This window comes from Strix uralensis, chromosome 8, assembly GCF_047716275.1.
Source record: "Strix uralensis isolate ZFMK-TIS-50842 chromosome 8, bStrUra1, whole genome shotgun sequence".
NCBI lineage: Eukaryota > Metazoa > Chordata > Aves > Strigiformes > Strigidae > Strix > Strix uralensis.
The window spans coordinates 19,048,296-19,070,755 of NC_133979.1; the positions used below are offsets into that span (position 1 = coordinate 19,048,296).

Genomic DNA, 22,460 nt, shown 5'->3' on the forward strand with positions numbered 1-22,460 from the left:
ATCTGAATTGTTGCTTTCTTCAGTGTTACTGATCTTCCTGCATAATTTATCATTGACCTGCTAGGTCATGTTGAGTAGAGCTTTCAATCCATTCTAATGTGGATAACAATAAATTGCAAGTTCTTTTTAAGTGATGTGTTAGTCAGTAGAAGTTGCCCCCAGGTACTGTGCTGATGCAATGCACGAAAGAACCAAAGGCACAGACCAGGGGAATAAATATTAGCAAATCTGTTTGCTTGTTTTAAATAACTGTTATGTTTCTTAGAGAAACATTAGACAACAAAGAGGGTAAGTTCAGTTAAAACTCCATCTGGGAAGACAAATATTTGATGTCTGTCTCCTTCAAATAAAGCTAAAGGATTCATAACTATGAAAATGCTTGGGTATTTATGAATCCTGAATGCTAGGCCATCCATACTCACCTAAAACTTTCACTTACCCATTTTATTTGAGAATTTATTACATCTTTGGGTGACTTAAAAGGTTTTTCTCTATTCAGTTTCTCCAGTTAACATTTACCTTATTTTGTTCAGGACTGCAGTATGTAATGATACACAGTTGAAAAAATACAATAAAAGCTACTGGAAACTTTGCTGCCTAACTTCAGCAGGCAAACCAGAAGCAGTAGATTTTTCTTTTTCTGCTTTAGTTTCAAAGGTATAATGTTCAGAATTATCAAAATCCAAATTTATTTAAAGAAGGAAAACTAATACATGATTGGATCCTTGTGTAAGTATTCAGTAACTGAACAGAAGCTATTTTACGAGCAGCAATTCTTTAGGTGATTACTTGGCAACAGGCTGATTTCTGTTTTTATTTTAAGAACCATAAGAATGCTGCTTTCTTTTTGATGGAGACTGACCGGCTGATCAATAGTCTTCCCCAAGTGAAATGGACAGAGACAGCTGTGGCCTTGGCATCTAGTCTACAAGAAGAATGCGTAACATTTATTGTGGCAAACTTCCTACACATAGTACAAAGTGAAGGCTTCTCTATTTTGTTGCAGGTAAAAGTACCCTCAAGTTATTGTATGCTTCCAAATAAATTGAATTATATCACACTTGAGATAGTTTAGGCTGCTAAATAATCAAAATAGTTTCAACGTTTGCTTTAAAGTACAATTCTGTGGAAAATTAAAAAAAAAAATTAAGCAGTGCTAAGTTGGTTTTGGGGGTGGCATTTTTTTCAGTGTTGTTTTAAAGCACATTAATACTTCGATACACAGGGTTGATACTGAGTTCAGGTTATGTGCCTCAGTGAAGCAAAAGTTCCAATGAATTTAGTGGGACAGCTTCTGTGCTGAAAAGAGATAAGTATACACATAAGCTTTGAAAAAGCTTTTGGACCCCTAGAACAACAGCATATACTTACAAGAATGATTATGAGTATTAGCAGTATACTCAAACTCCTACTGATTTTTGTTGTGAGTCACAAGAATGGGGCAGTGCTGCAGGTCCTGGTGAGAACATACCTAGTCATCTAGCTGGTTCATTTCTCCCATGAAAGATTTTTTAAATATGTATAGAGGGTTAAAAAAATAAAGAGGGAGATGTTAAAACATTTTGTCTTTGAATCTAGAGTTGCATGTGGCTGTAAATTCATCACAGTATGCTTGTTCCTAAAATTTGAGTTAGTGAGAGGCCTTAGGATGATTTGCTAGAGGCCTGGAGAGGGGTGGGGTTATGGAATGAATACAAAGGAAGATGCTCAGCTTTGGAATACCTCCTGCACAGCGTGATAGCAGATCCTCTCTGCTCAGTAATGCTTTTGCATATGAAGTACACTCTTTTGTTTTACACGGCTGCCTTTTGTTGTTTCCTCAGGCACAGGCAATGAGCAGCAAACCTGACCTTCTAGAACTAATTTTTAATGCAATTGAAAAAAGTATTAATAATGAAAATAGCTGCTTTCTTCTTGTAGCTGTGGATATGTTGTTGGACTCCACAAATGTGAAGGAGATGGTAGGTTTTTCAGTGTGCAGTGTTTGTAGGAAAAACTATTCTGCTGTTTGTTTCATGTAATGGTTCAAATCAGATGATGTGGTTTGAGCTCAGGTGGCTCAGTCCTGCAGTTGGGGTCACACAGAAAAGCATCTGCATAAATCCATGGTTCTGTTGGAAGTGCAGAAAATGTTGCCATTTGTTTACTGGATATTAACAATTTCTTCTTTTAAAGAGAAACCCTATCTATGGCAATAAAAAAATTATTGTGTATTACTGAGAATGTAAGTCCCATGGGCACCAGCACTCTGTTGATCTTTACTATCACTTTAAATTTGTGATGAGAAAAAAAATATCAAAATGTTGCATTACCTTTAACTTACGGGGGAAAAGAGCTTATTCTCTTTCTCTGTGTACTTCTACCCCCCTTTTTGTAAAAGTCACAGCTACGTTTGCTTTTGTTTAAGACTGTCCTCTGAAGTGAGGACTGCCGCTTAATCTAGTGTGTGTGTTTTGGTTTGGAGGGAGGTGTCAGTCTCCATGTGTGTAACATACCCTGTATACCTACACAATCTAAACAATGATATTTAAGCTGTGGTTGACTGTAATGCTGGGGATAATTCATGAATAGTATGACATACTGATTAAAATCCAGAATTATGCTACAAGCAAAGAATGAAAAATGCAAAATGAATTACTGCAATCTGGTGCTATCGTAGATCTTCTTGGTAAAAGCAATGAAAATTTAATCAGATACATTATTTTTCCCTAGAGTATTTGACCTTGTTGTGACACAGCTGACAGTAAAGAGCTATTATGGGGTTCTTCAAAAAAAAAAAAAAAAAAAAAAAAAGGAAAAAAAAAGCAATGTGTTTTCTAGTGCTGTAGTATGCCTTGGTTTAAAGTATTGTAAAAATTACTGTGGTGGGCAATAATCCTTCAAAAACAGCATCTCCATCTACCAGACCATTATAAAATATAAGTGATGACATCATTGATCTAGCTTAGGGAGTAAGTAGATTCTGAAAGGAATAATGACTGGTTGCTATGACAATATGCCCCTCGCCAGCTGCTGATTTGTTACTTGAACACAGGGTTTTACGTGCAAGATCCAGGCTCTGCGTGATAAGCTCTGGGTCTTCCTGGTTCAGTCTTTTTATGCTGTTCGTCACACAGAAGGCTGGAAGCTGATGAGGCCAGACCATCAACATAAAATACAAGCAGGTATGTCTAGCATCAAATGGCGTTAGAATTTTTTAGCAATCTGTTTAGTAGATAAACTGTAGGTGGTATGGTGGAGCCAGATAGAAATTAAAGCAAAAATTGCAATGCTTTAGGTTTTTGAAGTGGTATTTCAGAATAGAAGCATGACAGAATGCTTAGCTAGTTTCAAACATGGAAATCAGTAAGTCATGTTCTGTGAAAAGTCTCCCCTGCTTTTGTTTTTTAGGACTGTATATAATAGGAACCAAAACCATGTAGATTGATTCTGTGCTTATTTACAGCTACTCTAAATTATTGAAAATACTGCAGTAGGATTTTAAAAACCTCATCTCTGTCATTTTTAAGGAGATAAGCACTGTGGATGAATTAAATTGGCACAAAGCAGATTATCCATTCTATGAATTCAGTTTCTATCCTTTATATTTTTCTCCATAACGTATAAATATTGCTTGTCTCTTGCATAATGCTTATCTCGTGCACCGTGAGTAAATGCAGATAGCTTGACTTCACAGTTGATTGGTATTGTGATATTGTGTATGCTACTGCAGAGAGCCCCTAAGGAGCTGCATGGTGTTCTCTCAAAATTTTAACAGACAGCACTTCCAACAAAAAGGAGTTTTTGTTCTGAACGTTTCTTTGTTTTGAAGTACACAAGTATTCTGAGGATGCAGAACTGATGACGGAGTTCGGGTTATGGTTGAATATTAGCTTTGACAGTACAGTGTTATAAAAGAAAAGAATGTGTTGAAGACTCCTCTAAAATCAAATCACTTTTGATCAAAGGAGAAACAAACATCTTTATGTCCTTTCTGTTAAAGACATTAGTAGCTAGGATATGATAGTTATGAAGTTGTTTATGCCTATAGGTAGATGAAAATTTTATTCTACAATTACATGCTGATAGAAGGATGCAGTGACAGTCTTTCTAAGCATGATTTAAGGATGTAGTCAAATAACATCTCACTGCTACCGTATAAAACAGGTTTATGATTTCTTTCTGGATTATAAAATCCTTCAGAAGGTGAGTAGTTGGCTTTAGAAACAAGGGTGGAGGTTTTTTTGTTTTGGGGTGGTTTATTTTTAGGATAATCGTGTCCTTATTGTAAATAATGTTTAGGCTGCTTTGCACTAGTGCTTTCAATACAAAACAATATTTTAAACCGAGGTGTGCCTTAGTTGTCCAAACTCCATCTTGCCAGAAATTGTTTTGATTTCTTGTAGATTAAATTATAACTCAGAGCTAGCATACATTTTATATGTAAACAGACAAGCTGAAATGTTTGCATAAATTATCTGTTTTCAATAACAGGCAAAGCAATCACACAATACTGGTAGACAAATTTTAATCTTCAGGTGTAATATGTCTAGGATAACTTAAATCAACTTTCATCTTAAAGATTTCTGGTGGTCATTTATCTTCTAGAGATTTAACCTATATAGAATTAGCAGGCTATAATAGAAAAGGAAAAATGCCAAAAGAAGACAGATGATATTGTAGGGTTTTTTTATTCACAACGTGTCTTGTGTTTTCTTAGGCACAAGTTTATATGGATTTTGTCTTAATATATTGGTATGTATTAATGTGCAGAGTCATTGCTAGAAAAAGGATTAGATCCCTGGGGTGCCATTTTCAGCATACCTTTTGTGTCATTTTTACAGACCTATATAAAAATTACTTTTTAGCATCTTCAATAAGAATTCAGCAGAATTTTTGTGTTATACATACAAAAAATGTATCCATGTATAAATAGTATGTCAGAACATGAGCCACTGAATGGTTAAATTTTTTAAAACATTTTTTGTAAAACCTTTTTTCAGCTTTGTTAATACAAACAAAACCAAAACCTTATCGATTCTGGGTCTGTACAGTGTCTATAAATATCCTTTTTGTATTCTACAAGCACAATTGATTTAAAGGCTTTATTGAAAAATGCTTCCCTCCCAGAGCAAACCAGTCAGAAGAAAAAAAAAAGGCATTCACTGCCTGAAAATTCCACATGACAATCACAGGGATAACTCTCATGACATTACGCTGCATGCTATCTAAAGAGGCACTATGATCTTACTGTGTGCACTTCAATATTTTGGCTTTACCACTTTTGAAAACTAGTACAATTTACTTAATCTCTTCTTTAAAGGGTATAAATATTCTAGAAATTACAGTACATCACTTAAAAGTCATTAGTACTCTAAATTGGAAGGTGTCTTTCTTTTTGTAAATTGTGTACACTTTCAAAGGTCTCAGTGCACTGCAAGCTTTAAGTGAACTAAGCTTGTATAAACCGTGTCTTACCATGGAAATGGGGAAATGAAGAGTTAAACAACTTGCTTATGGCCATGTGACCTCATTACAGATACCACATTTTTTATTCTGAACATAAAACCATGTATTTCCACTTAATATTTGCTATGTCACCAAAGTTAGACTTCCTAGAATAATTACAGGACCTGAAGAACTGCTTTCTGATTTCAGATATGTTAATTAGTAGGCTGGATTGTTTTCTGTCTACCTTCTTTCCTGCTAAATAGTAAAGAAACTGCTTGTTACTTTTACAGCTGCATTTGACAAGGGTGATGACCGAAGACTTGGCAAAAAACCTGTATTCACTAGTTCTCAGGTAAACATTATATCCAAACATTAAAAATACCAGAACTAAACTATTTTCATCATGTGATTTAAATTTAATATTAATTTGTCATATTATTTAATGGAACTTGCTTTTGAAAAATTTGTATTTTTTATGAACCGTTATTTATGCAGAATCAGTAATGGCCACTACTGGAAACATCTTAGGACCCAGCCTATGCTCTGCTACATTTTCAAACAGATAAGCTCAAATAAAAGACAGGAATTTGTGTTCAGAATCTCACATTCCCCTGTTGCTACGTAATGAAACTGATTTGTTTCCCAGAGCAAATGGTTTGCTACTGAGCTAATGAATATCTGCTATTATCACAAGCCACCAGAGCACTGAGTCTGTTACACTCCCTGCCCTGAAAAAATATTTTAGTGCCCTCAACAACTCTTCTATTCAGACTCACACTCAAAACTACATTACTATTTGCTAGACAACCAGTACAGGTTTCACATGATTTGACAGTCTTGGATACATTGCAATGACACTGGCATCACAAAGATTCCATTTCATGCACTTATTTCTCCATGTTTCAGTATATATCTTTACCTGAGAGAGGGAATGAATATTGTCACTTATCTGGTGGATATACTGTTGGTAATGGTCAAAAACATCACATGTATTATAAATTCATTTTTGGGTTTATGTTTGTAATAATTCATAGTCTTTATTTATCTTGGGAAAATATGCACATGTAACTCAAAAAAGTTTTCTTACTTCAGCAGACACTAATAATATAAATAAATATTACAGAGTAATTTGTCCAAAGTAAAAGTGAAACTCTGCTTAGATATCTCTATATCCTCTATATAGAGCAGTATTTCACATGAGATTTACTAGGCACTCCAGTTATTTCTGGTACTTTTATATCTTTGAAAGCCAGCAATCTGAGCTAAAATAGAATTTTTAAAAAATTTATTTCTATGCTGAATCTTTTGGCTTTAGATTCATGTACTACTTAAAAAGTAGCTGTGTCTCAGAAATGAAGGATTATGGCTAGTTTGGTATTATAAATGTCTTCTGTTTTTTTTTTTCCTGATGTTTCTTTTCCTAGCTAAACAAATCTATTACTGAATCTGTTGGTATAAGGAATACTTCCTGGACAGAACACAGCAAGAAAGATTGCTGGGGAGATTCTTCCACTAATCAGGATAAAATGAAATCTGATGGATTAGGAGCATCTGGACATACATCCAGCACCAATAGAAACAGTGCTAATAAGGCTTCAAAACATGAGGATGTAAAGGGGAAAGATGGCAAAAAACTAGGTTCCAAGATTACTAAGGATTCCAAACCTGGGGAAAAAGCTGCTTCACCGAAGGCTAGAGCTGTTATAAAGACAAAAACAGAAAATAATGGAAATGTGAAGGCTGAAAGCATGCTTACCAAGCAAGATACAGAAAAGACATCATCTACAAGTGGACAAAAAAATTCAGGAAGTGGCAAAGGACTAAAGAACCATGAAGGAAAAATTGCAGGTGCCAGACCTAAAGTGCTGACAGTAACCTCAAGTGTGCAGATCAAAACAAAACCTTTGAAAAAAACCACAGGGAAGGAATCTCCCTCCTTAGTGACTGTGGCAGGAACTTCCAGCAAGCCAGCAAACTCAAACACAGATATCCAGACTGCCAGTGAACAGACAGAGGAACCCAAAGAGGATAAATTGGTAGAAGAAGGGAAAAAACAGACTGGTAATTTTTTAACATTTTTCTTTTTAAAAGTCCCCTTCTGATTTGTCCCAGGCTGGTCATAGACTGAAAAAACAGCCTGGGAGGCTTTAAAAAAATCTACTATAGATTGATAAGAGGCACCTTCTTCCCCTGTAAATGAATATTGACTTGAGATAAAAATACTAAATTTCTTCTCTATTAACTGACTTATATTATGATCTACTAATAGCCACATAAAATAGTAAAAGTTTTACAAGTTTAGCATCTATGCTGTTTTCAACAGCTGATCTTCATATATTAGAATTTTTTTGGTACTCAGATGCAATGCATTTCCCCATATAATTAACTTTTAATTTACTTTACAGTAGTGAAAACAAAGTCATCTGTGAAGACATCAAATGGAGTCACCAACAAAAAAAAAAAGACTGAGCTTGAGGCTAATGTCACAACAAGCAGGTATGTTACAAATCAATATGCTGCTTTACATATATATATATGTGTGTGTATTTTTGTGAAAAAAGTTCAGATGAAACTTACCGTTAACATGTTCTTTTTAATCTGAGAATGGTTGTCTATTGCTCATTATTAGCAAAACAATTTGAGTTAGCTACTGGAAACATTGCTGTAAATATAAAATTGGTTTGGCTTCTGTGTTGGATTGTTTCATGCTAATCATTTTAAAATTATTATAGGTCATTCAGAATTCTGCATAATGGAACAGTTAATGACTACACAAGGTGTAAATTTACCACTTCTGGGATATCTTAAATTAAACTGGATTAAGCTGAAGCACTGTGAAATTGTGAAATGGATCATTTATATATGTGTGTGTATATATATACACACGTACAAGTTTTATTTTCAAAAAGTATACCTTTTAGGTTGCATTTTCAATGCTTATATATATGTGCATATTAAAGCTCATCTATTGCTTGTTTAAACATAATTAAACACTGCTAGATCTTAAGCTTGGAAATAATGGCTATAATAATTTCTTTGCAGTCTGACAAAAAAATCAACTGGAAAAGGGTGTAATGAACAAACTACACAAGCTGTTCTAAAGAAAAAAGGGAATGTGAGTAGCAATTCTGCAGCACAGCAAAAGGGTCAAAACACATCTGCCAGTTCTCCCAAGAACCAAGGTAAAGTTTCATACAGCAATGAAACAGTCTGCCATTATTTTTATTTTTTTTTTAGCACAAGCATTTGACAAAATCCTCTGAAAAATTCTGTTTATTTTCTATATTTTTGGTGATAATCCTAAACTGTAAAATGCAAATGAATGTGTGTCAACTTCAAAATGTTTAAAGGATGGTCTTCACTGCCAGTTGGTGTTTTCTTCTGCTTATTTAATCTGCTTTGCAGAGTCTGTTATTTTTTGATCCCCTGCACTTCTGCACTTGGAACCATGACAGAGTTCAATAGAAATTCTGTAGGTCAAGCATTTATAATATCAAAGATCTGGACTGCAAACTCCTTTAAGAACTGTTAGTTTATGCCTCCCTTTTTTGGTGATCCCCCCTAGCAGCAGCACCACTGGTACTGCCCTACCCCACAAAAACCAATACTTGATTTCAACAGCTTTTTATAGCAAGTGTGGGAAATTACATTGTAGACCACAGAGAGGAAACCCTACTTTACAGAGAAACAAAGTGTTAAGGATGGAGCTCTTTTTAATCCTGTTTGGACTTGGCACTTACTGGTGGGGGAAAGAAAACTCAAGTTATATTATCTTAAATGCATTATGATGTAGAAAACACAGGTCCTGTCAATTTGTGGTCATTAAAGACCTTGCAGTATATTCTGACTGAGCAGGGACATTAATTCTGGTATTCTAATCACATTATAAGTAATTTAATTATTTTCTGCTTACTCTCATTTCCTCTACAATATAAATTGAATACAGTACTCATCACTTTTTGTGCTAAGCTGCTGTGCAGTGTTTCTATGCTCTGTTGGATAGCTGCTGCTTTCTACCCCAGTGATGACTATTTTAGTTAGAGGTTGAAATAATTCCTTTACGTATAGTCTATGAAGTGCTTCAGTTTTAAAGATGGCATGTAAATGCAAGGTGGCATTTTTGTCTACTGTTTAAGTTCTCAATTCTTAATTCTTTCACAAGCCTTAAATGCCTTAGTTACATAAAAAGTTGAATAACTTGCTTCTCAACTTAAACAAACATTAACATAAATTTGGTGAATATACTTTGACTGGCATATACAATCTTTATAGTCTCTTTTTTTACTGTTTGTTAGGACCTCAGGGGGAATCACCAAATTCACTGAAATCAGGAATGTCTCCAAAACATAACGAAGAAAAAAATGTGTTACAACATCTGGTTCAGACAACACTCCCAGAAAAACATCCTTCAGCCAAGAAGAAGAGTGTTAAGCAGTCACAAACACCTGTAGCAAAAGCCACTGCAAAAACAACATCTAAAACTCTGGCTCCACCAAAGCATGCCGATACTATGAATAATAAAGACCCAAAACCAAAAACAGCAGGGCAATCTGTATTAAAATCTCAAACCTCTGCCCAAAAACATTCAAGGAGTGAATCTCCTGTTGTCCAGAAGAATATGCAAACCTCTGAGCACAGAAGTTCAGGACACAAACTTGAAAAAAACATGGCTGATGCTGTGGCAGGTCAGCTTCATGACAATAACGAATGCTATTCTGCAAAGCAAAGTGAATCTTTAAAATCTGTGATGGAAAGTAGCAGTGAAGATAAACTGCTGGCATCCTGTCAACCCAATAAACAAAAATTATCAGATCCTTCTGAAAATGTGGAATACAAAATACAATCTGAATCTTCTCCTCTCATTACAGAAGAAACTATTTCTAAACTGCACGTTTCACTGCAAAATGAAACGGAAGTAAGAGAAATCTGTGGAGATCAGACTGGAATTAAACAGATTGAAGATACAGGAAAAAATGATAGTACAGCTGAATTTCACTGTTATGCGCAGTCTTCCAGTGATGGATACTCAGACTTTTCCAAGGAAACCAATCAGAAGGCTGCTGCTTCAGGAGAGGTGGTGAAACATTCAAAAGCAACAAAAGTCTGTACTGAACAAAGTGATAAATCAAACTCTGAAACAGGTCTTAACTATGATGAAAATGCTTTACTAAGCTTTTCCAGAACGATAACCAATAAAGAGGATGAGACATCATCTCCTCAGATTCATATGGAGGGATTTCTTACAGCTGATCTGCTGTGTGATACACCAGCCTTGACTGAATACAAATCAGTTACAGCAGATTTAGATGATGTTTCAGAATGTTCCACAGAACAAATAACAGAAAAATGTTCACCCAGTTACACAGAGCCTATAGATCCTACAGAAATGCCAGAAAACCATGAAAATGCAGAAATTCCCTTTGTGGACCGCTGGAGTACTGGTGCACTAGATCCAAAAGAGAGTCCCGAATCAGATACTGGCAGTGCAACCACATCCTCTGATGATATAAAACCAAGATCAGAAGATTATGATGCTGGAGGCTCTCAGGATGATGAAGGATCCAATGAAAGAGGTATTTCTAAATGCAGCACTATGTTATGCCACGATTTTCTTGGAAGAAGCAGCAGTGACACAAGTACACCTGAGGAATTAAAAATTTACGACAGCAGCCTAAGAATAGAAGTGAAAATGAAAAAAGAGGGTTCTGATCTCTTCCGTGTTAATTCAACGAGTGATGATGAAATACCAAGAAAAAGACCTGAAATTTGGTCCCATCAAGAAAGTGCAAGGACCAATAGCAGAGAAAGCAAAAGTTCTGCTTTTGGTAATGCACAGTTTACTCAGGAAGCAGACCAAGTTTCTTCTTCTGCTGATGAAACAGAAGATGACAGATCTGAAGCAGAGAATGTTGCGGAAAACTTTCCTCCATCAAATGTTCCTACTCAACAGTTCCAAGGAATTGATAATTTAGCTTTTGAAGATGCAACAGAAAATGATACTGCAAGTCAAGAGTTTTCTAAAACTAAAAATTTCAAACGATCTGTTTTACTTTCAGTAGATGAATGCGAAGAATTGGGATCTGATGATAGAGTGGAAACTCATACTTCACGTCACCATTCAATAGATTCTCTTACTCCTTCAGAAGTATTTGACAGTGTTTCTCAAGAGCACCATGGAAAGACTTTTTATTCAAGATACTCACTGGAAATTGAAGAGGGATTCCTGGATTGCAAACAGCATAAGGATAGAGACAATAAATCAGATAAAAGTGAAAGTTCTCTCCTACATCTTCGTGGCAGTGAAACTGCAGGGAAGGAGAATCAAGGTACTTCAATGACTGAACAAAAGTGCTCAGAGGAAGTATATTCAGCAGCTAGTCCATGTTCAGGAGAAAAACAAAAAGTAAATATGAAGAATGAGGTGGCTAGTGAATTTCACCAGTGCAATAAATACTTAGACAGTGATGTAAAATCTCAAGAAAGACCATGTCATTTGGATCTTCATCAGAGAGAAGCTAATTCTGATGTGCAAAAGAGCAGCTCTGCAAAACCTGTAGAAGCCAGTAAGAATCAGATACTGACTCAGGAAGGTCAAGTGAGAGACAGTCAACCAGCAACTACTGAATGCGCTAATACTGATTTACTTCCAGGTAATGTACAGAAATAGAAACATTCAGTCATTCAAAAACAAATTAATAGGGAAAGCTTTGGCAATTTGTCTGGGATTGAATCCTGAACTGAAGTAATTTTGGCTGAAACTATATTTAAATATTTTTAAGTATTTCACTTGGGTAGAGAATGCTTGTCTGTTTGAAATATCCGTCAATACCCTGCTGTTCAATGAGAAACTTGACTACAAGAAAAAAGATTTTATGTAATGCTAAAAGAAAGATTGGATGCAGTTGTCTGTATTTGAGTTATTTTTGATCCAATCTAACATTGACAGCATCAGCTTTTGATGGAATCTTAGTATTTGTTTTGTCTGCTTGACAACATATAGTATGTCTGAATGGGATGTGCAATAACTACAGTAATAACCTTAACTAAAGCGCACTGAACTGTTTACCTGAACAGCTATATGCATTATTGTTGTAATTTATTTATTTATATATTATACACAAATTTGGATCCTTCTCCCACTGAATATAACTGAATATTTGCCATATACATCAGTGGGAGCAGGTTTGAACTCTGATTTAGAACTTATGAGATGTCTAAAATTCTACATTTTACCAGTAAAAGCTTATTTCCTAAAAGAGAGATTATACTTAGAACTAATGCTTATACACAGAAAAGTTCTAACGTTTCACGTAGCTCGATGAATACTTGTCTAGTTTTGTGTTTTGTCTTCTTTATACCAATAATTCAGTCTGTTTATCCCATCAAAAATATACAATAGTGTTGATTACAACTATTGTGTATTCAGGAGTAGTGAAATGCTGGTGATGATCTATGTTCAGCCAGACCACAGAATAAGAAGACATTACAAGTTGTACTATTTTTTTTTTAAGTTTGCTTGCCCTTGCCTGCAGCTGCCCTTGCATGTGCAGTGTAGAAATAAGCCTGTGGATAAACAATTTTGGGTTTAACTTTCTTCTAAGCTGACATAGCTTAAGTCACCATTCAGTAATTATTCTCTATTAATTCCCTCCATGCACCTCCTGGTCTAAATTTAATTTATGTAGTAAATGAGAAATTTCATGTGCATTAAGTGTATATTTACATTGTCATTTTCTGTATCAGAAACTTAATTATGGAGGTTATTGTTAATTACCAGTGGTGATTGCTGCTTTAACTTAATTTATAAATCATACTTTGTTTTTTATATAGGAAATAAATGCCTCAAATTTTGTCAATTTTGTATAACCCTCCATACCCCCTTTTTTAACCTGGTTGGATTGTCCTTCTTGAATGAGTTAAATATTGCTCTACACAGCCCTGAGGGGAGGATCATCTGCAATTTTTACATTGTACAGTATTGTGAATTATTTCAGGAGACATAGATGATTATGACACAATGGCACAAACCTGCATGTATGAGCATCGGCCTTCAAAAACCCTTTCTCCAATATATGAGATGGATGTTGGAGAAGCAATTGAGCAGAGGATGGATTCAGAAACAGCAGTTCTAGATGTGGATTTTGAAGATCAGCAGTTTGCAGAACAGGACTGGACTCTCCTCAGGCAATTGTTATCTGAGCAGGACTCAAATATAGGTTTCAAAAACTCTGTTCCTGAAGACCTTAACTTAGCACAATGTCTTATCAATCAGACACTGTTTCTGGCACGAGATGGTTCGAATCCTCAGGGTACATCACAAGTTGACACATTCAGTAGGTGGACTGAACTTATGTCTCCACTTGATGATTCCTCAGCAAGCATTACAGTGGCAAGCTTTTCATCTGAAGACTGTTCATCCCCTCAAGGGGAATGGACAATTCTTGAACTGGAAACCCATCATTAAGGTGATCAACTGTTTGCAACTGAACTCCAACCCATTCCCCAAATCTATTTTTGATGAGTTGTTTCCAAACAATACTGAAATACTGATCAGTCAAGAACGAGCAATTCTTGATACTGAGGCAATCTTTCTGATATAATGAGGTAAATATGTTAATTTATAATCTAGATTTAATCACAATTACAATAATTTTTCAAGACTTAAATGTATGTCTTTTCTAAAAATGAACTTTGAGCATGTATTTTCTAGAATTGTTAGAAAAATTAGATTACATGAAAGAAAAATTTTGGTTTCCACCCTCCCTTTTATCTTCCTTTCTGACATTTAATGTTCTCATTGAGCAAGAATTTAAAGATGACTGCACAATTAGTAGAGCTATTCCCCTCCTTTTTTTCCCCCCCTCTCTATATGGTGACTTCATTTTACAACAATAAAGATTCAGAATGGCTGTGTCGAAAGGTGATGTGTGCCAACACTGCTTTAAATGATGGAAACATATACTTATGTTCAAAGAAAACGTTTCAACATGAATCTGCCTTGGGCCTTATTAATATGAGCAGCTTGTTTCCTCTGTTTCTTTCAGATTTGATTTTTGTATTTTTGGCTTGTTTTGTTTAGAAGTTTCCAATAAATTTTTTTCATTGTCTTTCCTTTAAATACAAGATTTCAGAGGGTGTGTGCTATAGGAAGAGCATTGTTTCTTTCTTGGAAATGCACATATTTAAGTAAATATTTTTAATGGCATAGTGCATGAATTCAGAGTTGGTAGAATGATGCTCCTGTTCTAAAAAACAGTATGTCTGATATCTCCAAAAGTATATCTCAGTCTGTAGCTGTGGTCAGTGTTGTATCAGAAGTCTGACATGGACTAGAATTACTTTCAGGCTTCAGTTCCTTACATTTGCACCCTTCTGATGCTGTCTGAGGCATAGCAAGAGTCTCAGGAATTTGGTTTTGTTTGTTTTCATAGATGCTACATTTTTTGAGCGGTAACAGCATTCTTGCATCTTCACTAATACCTCTAGTGGAGCTTTTATATTGAGACTAAATGTCAACATAACCATTCTTCTGATTAAGACTGAAATAAGATATACTTCTCGGTACTGTTCATTCTGCTGCTGCTTTTGGCTATTAATTTGGGTGTGGATAGGACTATTTATTGTCTTTTCTGATTTGTTGGGGAGGGAGTGAGAAAATATTTGTAATTCTTACAAAGTAGGAACTCCTCCTGAAACATACAGGTTTTTTCCCTGCAAAGATTAGGCCCTCTAAGATATCTGCATTATGGAAATAGCAGGGCTTGTCACTCCCACAGCTTAAAATCTAATCAGGAAGTATTCTACCTCCTCTTAGTCATTAACAGAAGTGCCTTCAGAAGTGGGTACCACATGGCAGTAAAAGGCTACTAACATTTTTGTTGTTAAAATTATTTAAGTGCACAATTTAAGATGGCTGTAACCAATAACAGGGTCAGTTTTGCAAGCTTTTGCACAATTCCAACAGTGCACCTTAATTTTCTTAAGAAACTTTGTTTCTTTTTGTTTGTAGTCAGAAACTCTCAGTTCTGTGAAAATATGAAGTTGCCCCAGCATATGACTAAAGAAGTTATGACTTGTCTTGTCTTTGGACTGGACATAATGAAGAGCTGTGAGGCAAAATAATTTATCTAGAAAGCCACTTTCTTGAACTTCTGATACGGAAATAAAAGTGATGTTTTATTTTCCCCCAAATAAATGGAAGAAGAATTTTATCTCATTCTTTAATATCAAGGCAGGAAAAAAAAAAAAGGAAAGCCTTCCTTTCTCTTTGTGTCAGTGAAGAAGTAGGACTCTAAACTCAGGGAAGGAAGATGTTCAGTATCATAATAAAAATCTTTCCCCTACTCTTAGCTTTCAGGAGCATAAGTAGTCTTAGATATTCAAAATGTTTTAAATGTAATATGTTATATTTACCTCAGTCCATACTGAGGGAGTTAGAACTTATAGAAGTGGAAATCATCAAGAAAACCTATTTTTCACCTTCAAGTTTACAAGGTATATTGATAGCGGATAATCTTTTGGATAAATGAAAGAACTATAGCATTAGCCATAGTAAAAGATGAAACTCTAGAGAAGCTCTTAGAGAAGGCAGAGGAATGGTGTTTTCTCAATTTCTGTGTAAAACACTAAAGTAAAAGTTGTTTACAATAAAGTTGAATCAACTTCAAAATCCTGATGATATCCTGGTAGTGGGCATTCACATGTTAAACAAAATTAAATAATCGAAAGAAGATAAAGGATTAGGAAAAGTAACAAACTGATAGTTTCTTTTGTCTATTTTTTGCTTTACCCATATTTTTACCTTCTTGCTGAATTGAAAAAGTAACACTGAAAAGTGGCATATAAAGTTCCATGTTTGTCATATGAAATACAATCATGTATAGGGGTTTTTTAATTATTTTTTAGTTTGAATTTACTTTTCCAGTTGTATGAAAATTAAACTAGCTTCTCTCTTCAAGTCCCCAGTTATGTTGTTGCAATTCCTTTAATAGTTTTGCTGTAGACCAGTGATCAGGATTCGGTGTATTGTTCACTTGGTACATATGCAGCCATAGAATTCAGTTTCCCACAGCCAGATAGTGTCTGTAGAAGTAGCAGGAATAGAAAGTGGTATTGTTTTTAATTTGCGTTACCAGAGTGCCTGTGAGGCTTAATCAGACCAGCATCTCACTGGCTAGACATTGTACAAACACAGAACAAAAACAAAGACTTCCCACAGAGTGGTTATAATCCAAGTTAAGACAAAAGACAAAAAAAAACATGGATGGAAAAGTAAAATAACTGTCAATATTTGTCTAGCTGATTAGCAATGGTTTCAGCATACCACCAGTTTAAATATTGTCATTTTTTTCTCTGTATGTGTTATGAGAAGGGGAAATCAGAGGGTGGGATTTGGAGGCTGGATAATGAGGGAGCTGTAAGAATCTATATTCCTGATGAGCCCTGTTCATGACCAACCATTTGTTTCTGTTTGACCTTGTTTAGCAGTCCCTCCTCATTCAGGAGAATGTTCAAGCTTTAAGCACATGTAGTATCAGTCACTTGAGTTCTCTGGAGCCCTGCTCATGTCTCCCGACAGTGATTTTGCCACTGTATTGGCCTCTTCTCCAAAATATGAGAGAATGGACAAAGGTTTGTTTTGAAAACTTCATACAGAAGCAATCAAAGCTAGTGTCATGGGCTCCAAATGAATAGTGATTAAGAGGTCCTGAATGACCCCTAAAGTAAAGACAAGGTATGTACATCTGATGAAACAGTGAAAGGGCATCGCTGAAGAAACTAAAGAAAGAGATGGCATAGTCAAAATAATGTTTAAGAGTTTACCTTTGCTGTAGTGTTTTGAATGAGTAAGAGCAATGAAATTGCTTTGTCAAAGCCTGAGAAGACAGTGTTGCAGTCAACAGGTGATACTGACAGCTTACATGAGATTGTTATGTGAATGGGTAAAGATGTCTGTATCCTACAGGTAGTAGCAAGAAATTCAGTGAAATATCAGTGAAATTTAGAGGAGAGGACTCGGAAATCAGAGTTTATAATGACCCTGGTTTTGCCTACCTTGAATGACATGTTATGAAAGTCAAAAATAAGGATGTTTTACATGTATGGATATATTAAGTTTAAAATAGGCTAGACCTCCAAAAGGTGATGTCAATAGGCATAATCGCTTTTTTTGCTTGGAAAATTAGAGTCTAGTCTGGACTGGAGAAGCAGCTCTGCAGGTTTTTCACATATAGATGCTAGCTAAAATAGTATTTGTGGAATAAATCACCAACACATATATTGCAAAGGGAAAAGAGAAGGAAATGGAGGCCCAAACGCTTGGAACCCTAGAGGAAAGTGGAGGTTCTTCCAAATGATCTGCTCAAAAAAACAATTAGGGAAGCAAATGGAATAAACAAAGATGGTTACAGGAGTCAAATGAGGATGATGATGACAGGATATAAAGAAAAATGCACCATTGGCTTCACTGAAGATGGCCCACAAGACAGATGAGTACAAAATAGCACTTTTGAGGCTGGTTAAGAACATGTTCTTAGGGACTGTGATCAAAATGAGATATTGGCTTCCTCAGAATGAAAGACAGGCAGAAGCCAGTTTGGTGGAGTATGACAATTGCAGGAAGGAAACTAAGCTTAACCATTAAGAGAGATGCAACGGTTAGAAAAGCACACCAGTTAAGAATATATTTTGGTTTGGTTTTTAAAGGCATGAGATTATACCATGTTTATATAGTGTAGCAAAAGAATTGAGACTGAGACCTAAAGTGAAGATCAGGAGTGATAAGTAGGCATGAAAAGATCAGCAGGCAGTCTGGGCTGCTACCACAAGTGATCAGATAAGAGCATAAGAAAAGACAAACATCTGCTTCTGTGGTAGGGGTAGTGGAGAGGACACTCCATATATTCATCATTTTTTCTCTTAGAAAAACTTGCTGCGGAATCATAGAATTACAGAAAAGTTGCAGAAAAATCACAGAACTACAGAAAAACGCAGGCTTGAAGGGACCTCCAAAGGTCTCTAGTTCAACCTCCTGCTAAAAGCAGGGGTAACTTCAAAGTTAGAACAGGTTGCTAGGGCCTTGTCAAGGTCCATAGCATGTAAAATGTAAAAAGTCAGCAGGCAGGAACACAATGCTCACAGGAAATAGTTACTTGAGAGAAAACTATTCTCATTATAATAAAACTACTCTGGATATTGTTGGAAGAGTAGTAATGAAATACAAGAAATATGGGTTGCTTGCAATACTTTAAAGTTCTGGATGGTATGTGACTGAACTGTACACATTTAATAATCTTATTCCACACTTTTTAGTTTTAAATTATTTCAAAATTACACTGAATTTTTGAGTTTGCAAATTTTATTATTATTTTGGAGGAACTAGTGGGCCAGAGAACTTCCCATGTTTCTCACAAAGACTGTCCATAGGATCTGTTCCCCTAGCATTGTTTCTCTCAGTTTCTTTCAGGGAATATGAAAAAAAAAAAAAAAATTAATGCATCTGTTCTAGGTACCAATTGTAGGAGACTCTTTCAAAACTCTGAATATATATTATTGCCATCTGGAAAATAATTACTGGCATGCTCATTCTACTTTGTTCCAGAAAGTCTAAACTTTTGCATGAAGGAATTAAGAACTGGTATTATGTTGTTCATCTGTTGCTCAGAATCAAGGCATTTGAGAAGTCATTATTTTGCTTCCACTAATGTCAAAGGGAAAACTCCTGTTGACCTCAGCTGAAGCAGGTTCAGGGCTTACCTATATTAAATGCATGTACTAGAAATGCTATTTTTCCAATAGATCTATTTCATAGTTTTCTAGTTTTACTCTACTAATAACATTGTACAATTGTAGATGTGACAAATTGCAGCTAGAAAGACTTCAATTTAAAAGTCATAATTGTATGCATTCTGTTAATATTTCATGACTGGGGTGATTTAACATCTGTACATTGATAGATGACATTCTTGCTGGGACTACACAGGAACTGAGGACAAAAGATAGAATGGGAGTAGCAGCTTTGTTACAGTGGATGATGCCATGGAAATGGGCTTTTGGATTTGAAATCCAATACAATTAGAAGCCTTAATCTCTTGCAGAAAATTCATACTGGTTTTCAGCTCTATCTCTTGAACACAAGCTATACATGCTGTTTTTAAAAAATAAGCTTTAATGTGTTCAATTTTGAAAAAATTACAGCCCAAATCTGGTTTTTGGCTAATTTAAAACCAAGCCTCCTATTGACAAGTACTATGTGTGTTTAAGGAAACTAAACCTGTAACAGAGGAAAGTGACTTATATAAAAAGTGGATATAAATTGCGGAAAAATACTGGGTTTGATTTTTTTTTTTTTACCTTGGTAACTAATAAGTAGAGAAGCTATACAATGCATGTGTGCACACAACTGTTTATTTCTTGCATTTGACCTTCCTTTTATACTTTGCATTGCAATCTATACTGTATAGCCAATTAGGCCACAGTTCTACAAACATGGGAGTGAATCCACTTAAACATTTACGGATTGGCTTTCAGGTTAATATTCACTTTTCAGAAAGGGTAATGAAACAAGCACTGGGGGCAGGCACTGTGCATACTTGCATTTTTACATGGTACTCAGAGAGGTTCTAATCCTGATGAACCACCTGGATGCAGTTAAAGTATGCAATAATTAATAATGGAATTCAATTAAGTTGCTTCCCTGCTCTCCTTGATTTATTGCTGAAGTTCCCAGCTCAGAAGACTGTTCCATTAGAGAAATCAAAGTCCTGAGAAATCTAACTTTTTGCATTACATGCAACAAAAGATCTTTTGCCTATTGCACAGTAAAATATGAATACTGATCAGATCTTCAGCAACTGAAGCTTCAATATTTGGGGGGAGTTGACTATAACTCAGTAACTAGATATATTTAACAAGGACATCGATGATCAAGATAGGTTTTTTATATTAACAGATGGTGACTGTTAACTGAATTAGAGTGACTGGTGAACCTGGACTGAGCCCAATTACCCAGGTAGTTCATCAGATTTTGTATTTATGCACACAAGTAAAAGTGACTGATTTTTTTCTCAGCTCCCACTGAAATTAGTGTGAGTGATATCAGATCCACATTTATAAAATTCAGGATATTTTTAAGTGAACAGAAAGACTGGTAACCTGAGTAAAAATTTTGGCTCATGTAACTTTACAACTGTATAAGCCAATTTTGAGACTGATCTTACCAAATGACTTAAATCTACAGCATCCTTGTTTATGCAATCCTTATTTAGTCATTTGTGTGATTTTTCTTACGCTTGTGTTTAACAAAATTTTAGTTCTTCTTTTTTTATAACCTTGAGTGTGGCATGGCATCCTGCCTGTCAGTAGAATTATATCAGTGTGCTTAAGATCCGTATAAACAGCACAAACCTTATGTACGTGACAGATTCAGTGTAGGTAGTGTGAAAATTTTTTGTTACCTTCATAGAATGAGGTAATTTTCATGTTCATGAACATGAGACCCCACCTATAAGTCAAACTTCCTACCTGTAACAGAATGTCCTCCTGTATCTTTGTGGTAGAGAAGGAAACTTCAATCTCTATTTTCTGGATTATCGTGTTCTAGTAATCAAGATTAATCCTATATATGTATAATGGGATGCATTTGGAGAAAAATTTTGAGTCACTACCTGTAGTCCATGGCTTTATGGTCCTAGAATATTTTGACCACTCAGTCTTTGGGAAGGTCAGGGAGGGTGTTAAGCTCTCAAACTGAATGCTTGCATGTTTTCCACCTGCTTGCTTTTCAAACCTAGATAATTAGGTGGGGCCTAAGTAAGCATATTTCCAATTGACTCCTTGTGAACACGGTCTTCTGTTTCCAGAATCTCTGTACAGTTGCATAGTCCCACAAGCTTTCTTCCCCATGCTACATACTGAAGAGTCTTAGTTGATTTCTGTATGACAGAAAATAATAAACCCTATGTATAACTTGAATGCTGAGTCATTGTAATTCATTGAACTTGTGGACTGCTGCCATCAATTTTTATTTGTGCTCTGTAAATTGCAAAAAAAGGCGTTACCTTCCTCTTCTATCCATTTAGTGGACCTTCACTCCTCTTTCTCCTCTAAAAGGAAAAAACTACGTTTTCTTGGATCATGTCATCAGAGAACAAGACAGGTGATGTGTGTGAAGATGAACAATCAGTTCTCATACAGAAAGAAGGAAGATACCTATGTAACTGCCCTACAAAATCAAAAAGTGGTGCTGATTTAGAACATACAGGATATGGCCCAGGAGAGCACAGAGAAACACTAATTTGATGAAAGATTTTGCCTTGTTATAAATTAGTTATTCATCCAAATGCTCAAGCCATTATCTTCATCATATGGGAGTTCTAATCCCAAGATCCTTCTATTCCTGCCTAAATGGGGTTCTTTGCTCTGCTTCCAGGAGTTAGTTGATATGGTGCCAGCCACAGTGCTATTCTTTCTCTCTTGCAGCTTCACCTGTATGTGAAATGCACCATGTAGGTATGTGGAAAAGGAATGCTTTTGAGATTTAAAGCTGACTAGCAAAATGTTAGAAACTGTCACAGCAGAGAAAACTGTAAGTAGTAAAATAAATTTAGCTCATAATATCAGGCAGCACAGAATCCCTCAAAATCATTTTTTTCAAAGAGAAACTACTGGGGAGAAGAATGCTCTGAAGAATACACAATCTAGAAAAATTTTCTTTGAGTCAAAGATCTTTTTAATTAGCCTTCTGACATGAGGCTCATAAAAAGAGAAAGCCAAGTCATGTTGAGAGATTCAGACTCAAATGGCATTGCAAAACAAACTAGTACCAGAATTGTTCCTTGAGCAGTTCCTAGCCCAGGGGCTCAGCATGTCCCATTGCGTAAGACTTGGACCAGATGAGTGTTAGGCCTGGGTGGCTCTTATGCAGGAGGCAATGGGGTCTGTTCCCCTCTGAACTTTCTAACTCAGAGTCTTATTTTTATTTCAAATGTGAACTATTATCAAATGTAATGACAGGTAGAAATATATTCAGT

General features: G+C 35.6%; 1 protein-coding gene across 3 annotated transcripts in view; it reads left to right on the forward strand.

Annotated features, from left to right (window-relative positions):
• Positions 1 to 21,402, forward strand: part of BTBD8 (BTB domain containing 8) — a 43,574-nt gene extending 22,172 nt beyond the window's left edge. The window contains exons 10-18 of one of the 3 annotated variants that reach the window (XM_074876486.1): positions 824 to 1,006; positions 1,824 to 1,961; positions 3,035 to 3,164; positions 5,721 to 5,782; positions 6,855 to 7,491; positions 7,836 to 7,926; positions 8,473 to 8,612; positions 9,726 to 12,080; positions 13,261 to 13,566. In XM_074876486.1, coding sequence (XP_074732587.1) covers positions 824 to 1,006; positions 1,824 to 1,961; positions 3,035 to 3,164; positions 5,721 to 5,782; positions 6,855 to 7,491; positions 7,836 to 7,926; positions 8,473 to 8,612; positions 9,726 to 12,080; positions 13,261 to 13,433 — 3,909 coding nt within the window. In that variant the 3' untranslated portion in view covers positions 13,434 to 13,566. Of the gene's footprint in view, positions 1 to 823; positions 1,007 to 1,823; positions 1,962 to 3,034; positions 3,165 to 5,720; positions 5,783 to 6,854; positions 7,492 to 7,835; positions 7,927 to 8,472; positions 8,613 to 9,725; positions 12,081 to 13,260 lie in introns of all 3 variants that reach the window. The other 2 variants (XM_074876484.1, XM_074876485.1) reach the window with 2 other exon arrangements.
• Positions 21,403 to 22,460: the final 1,058 nt, after the last annotated feature.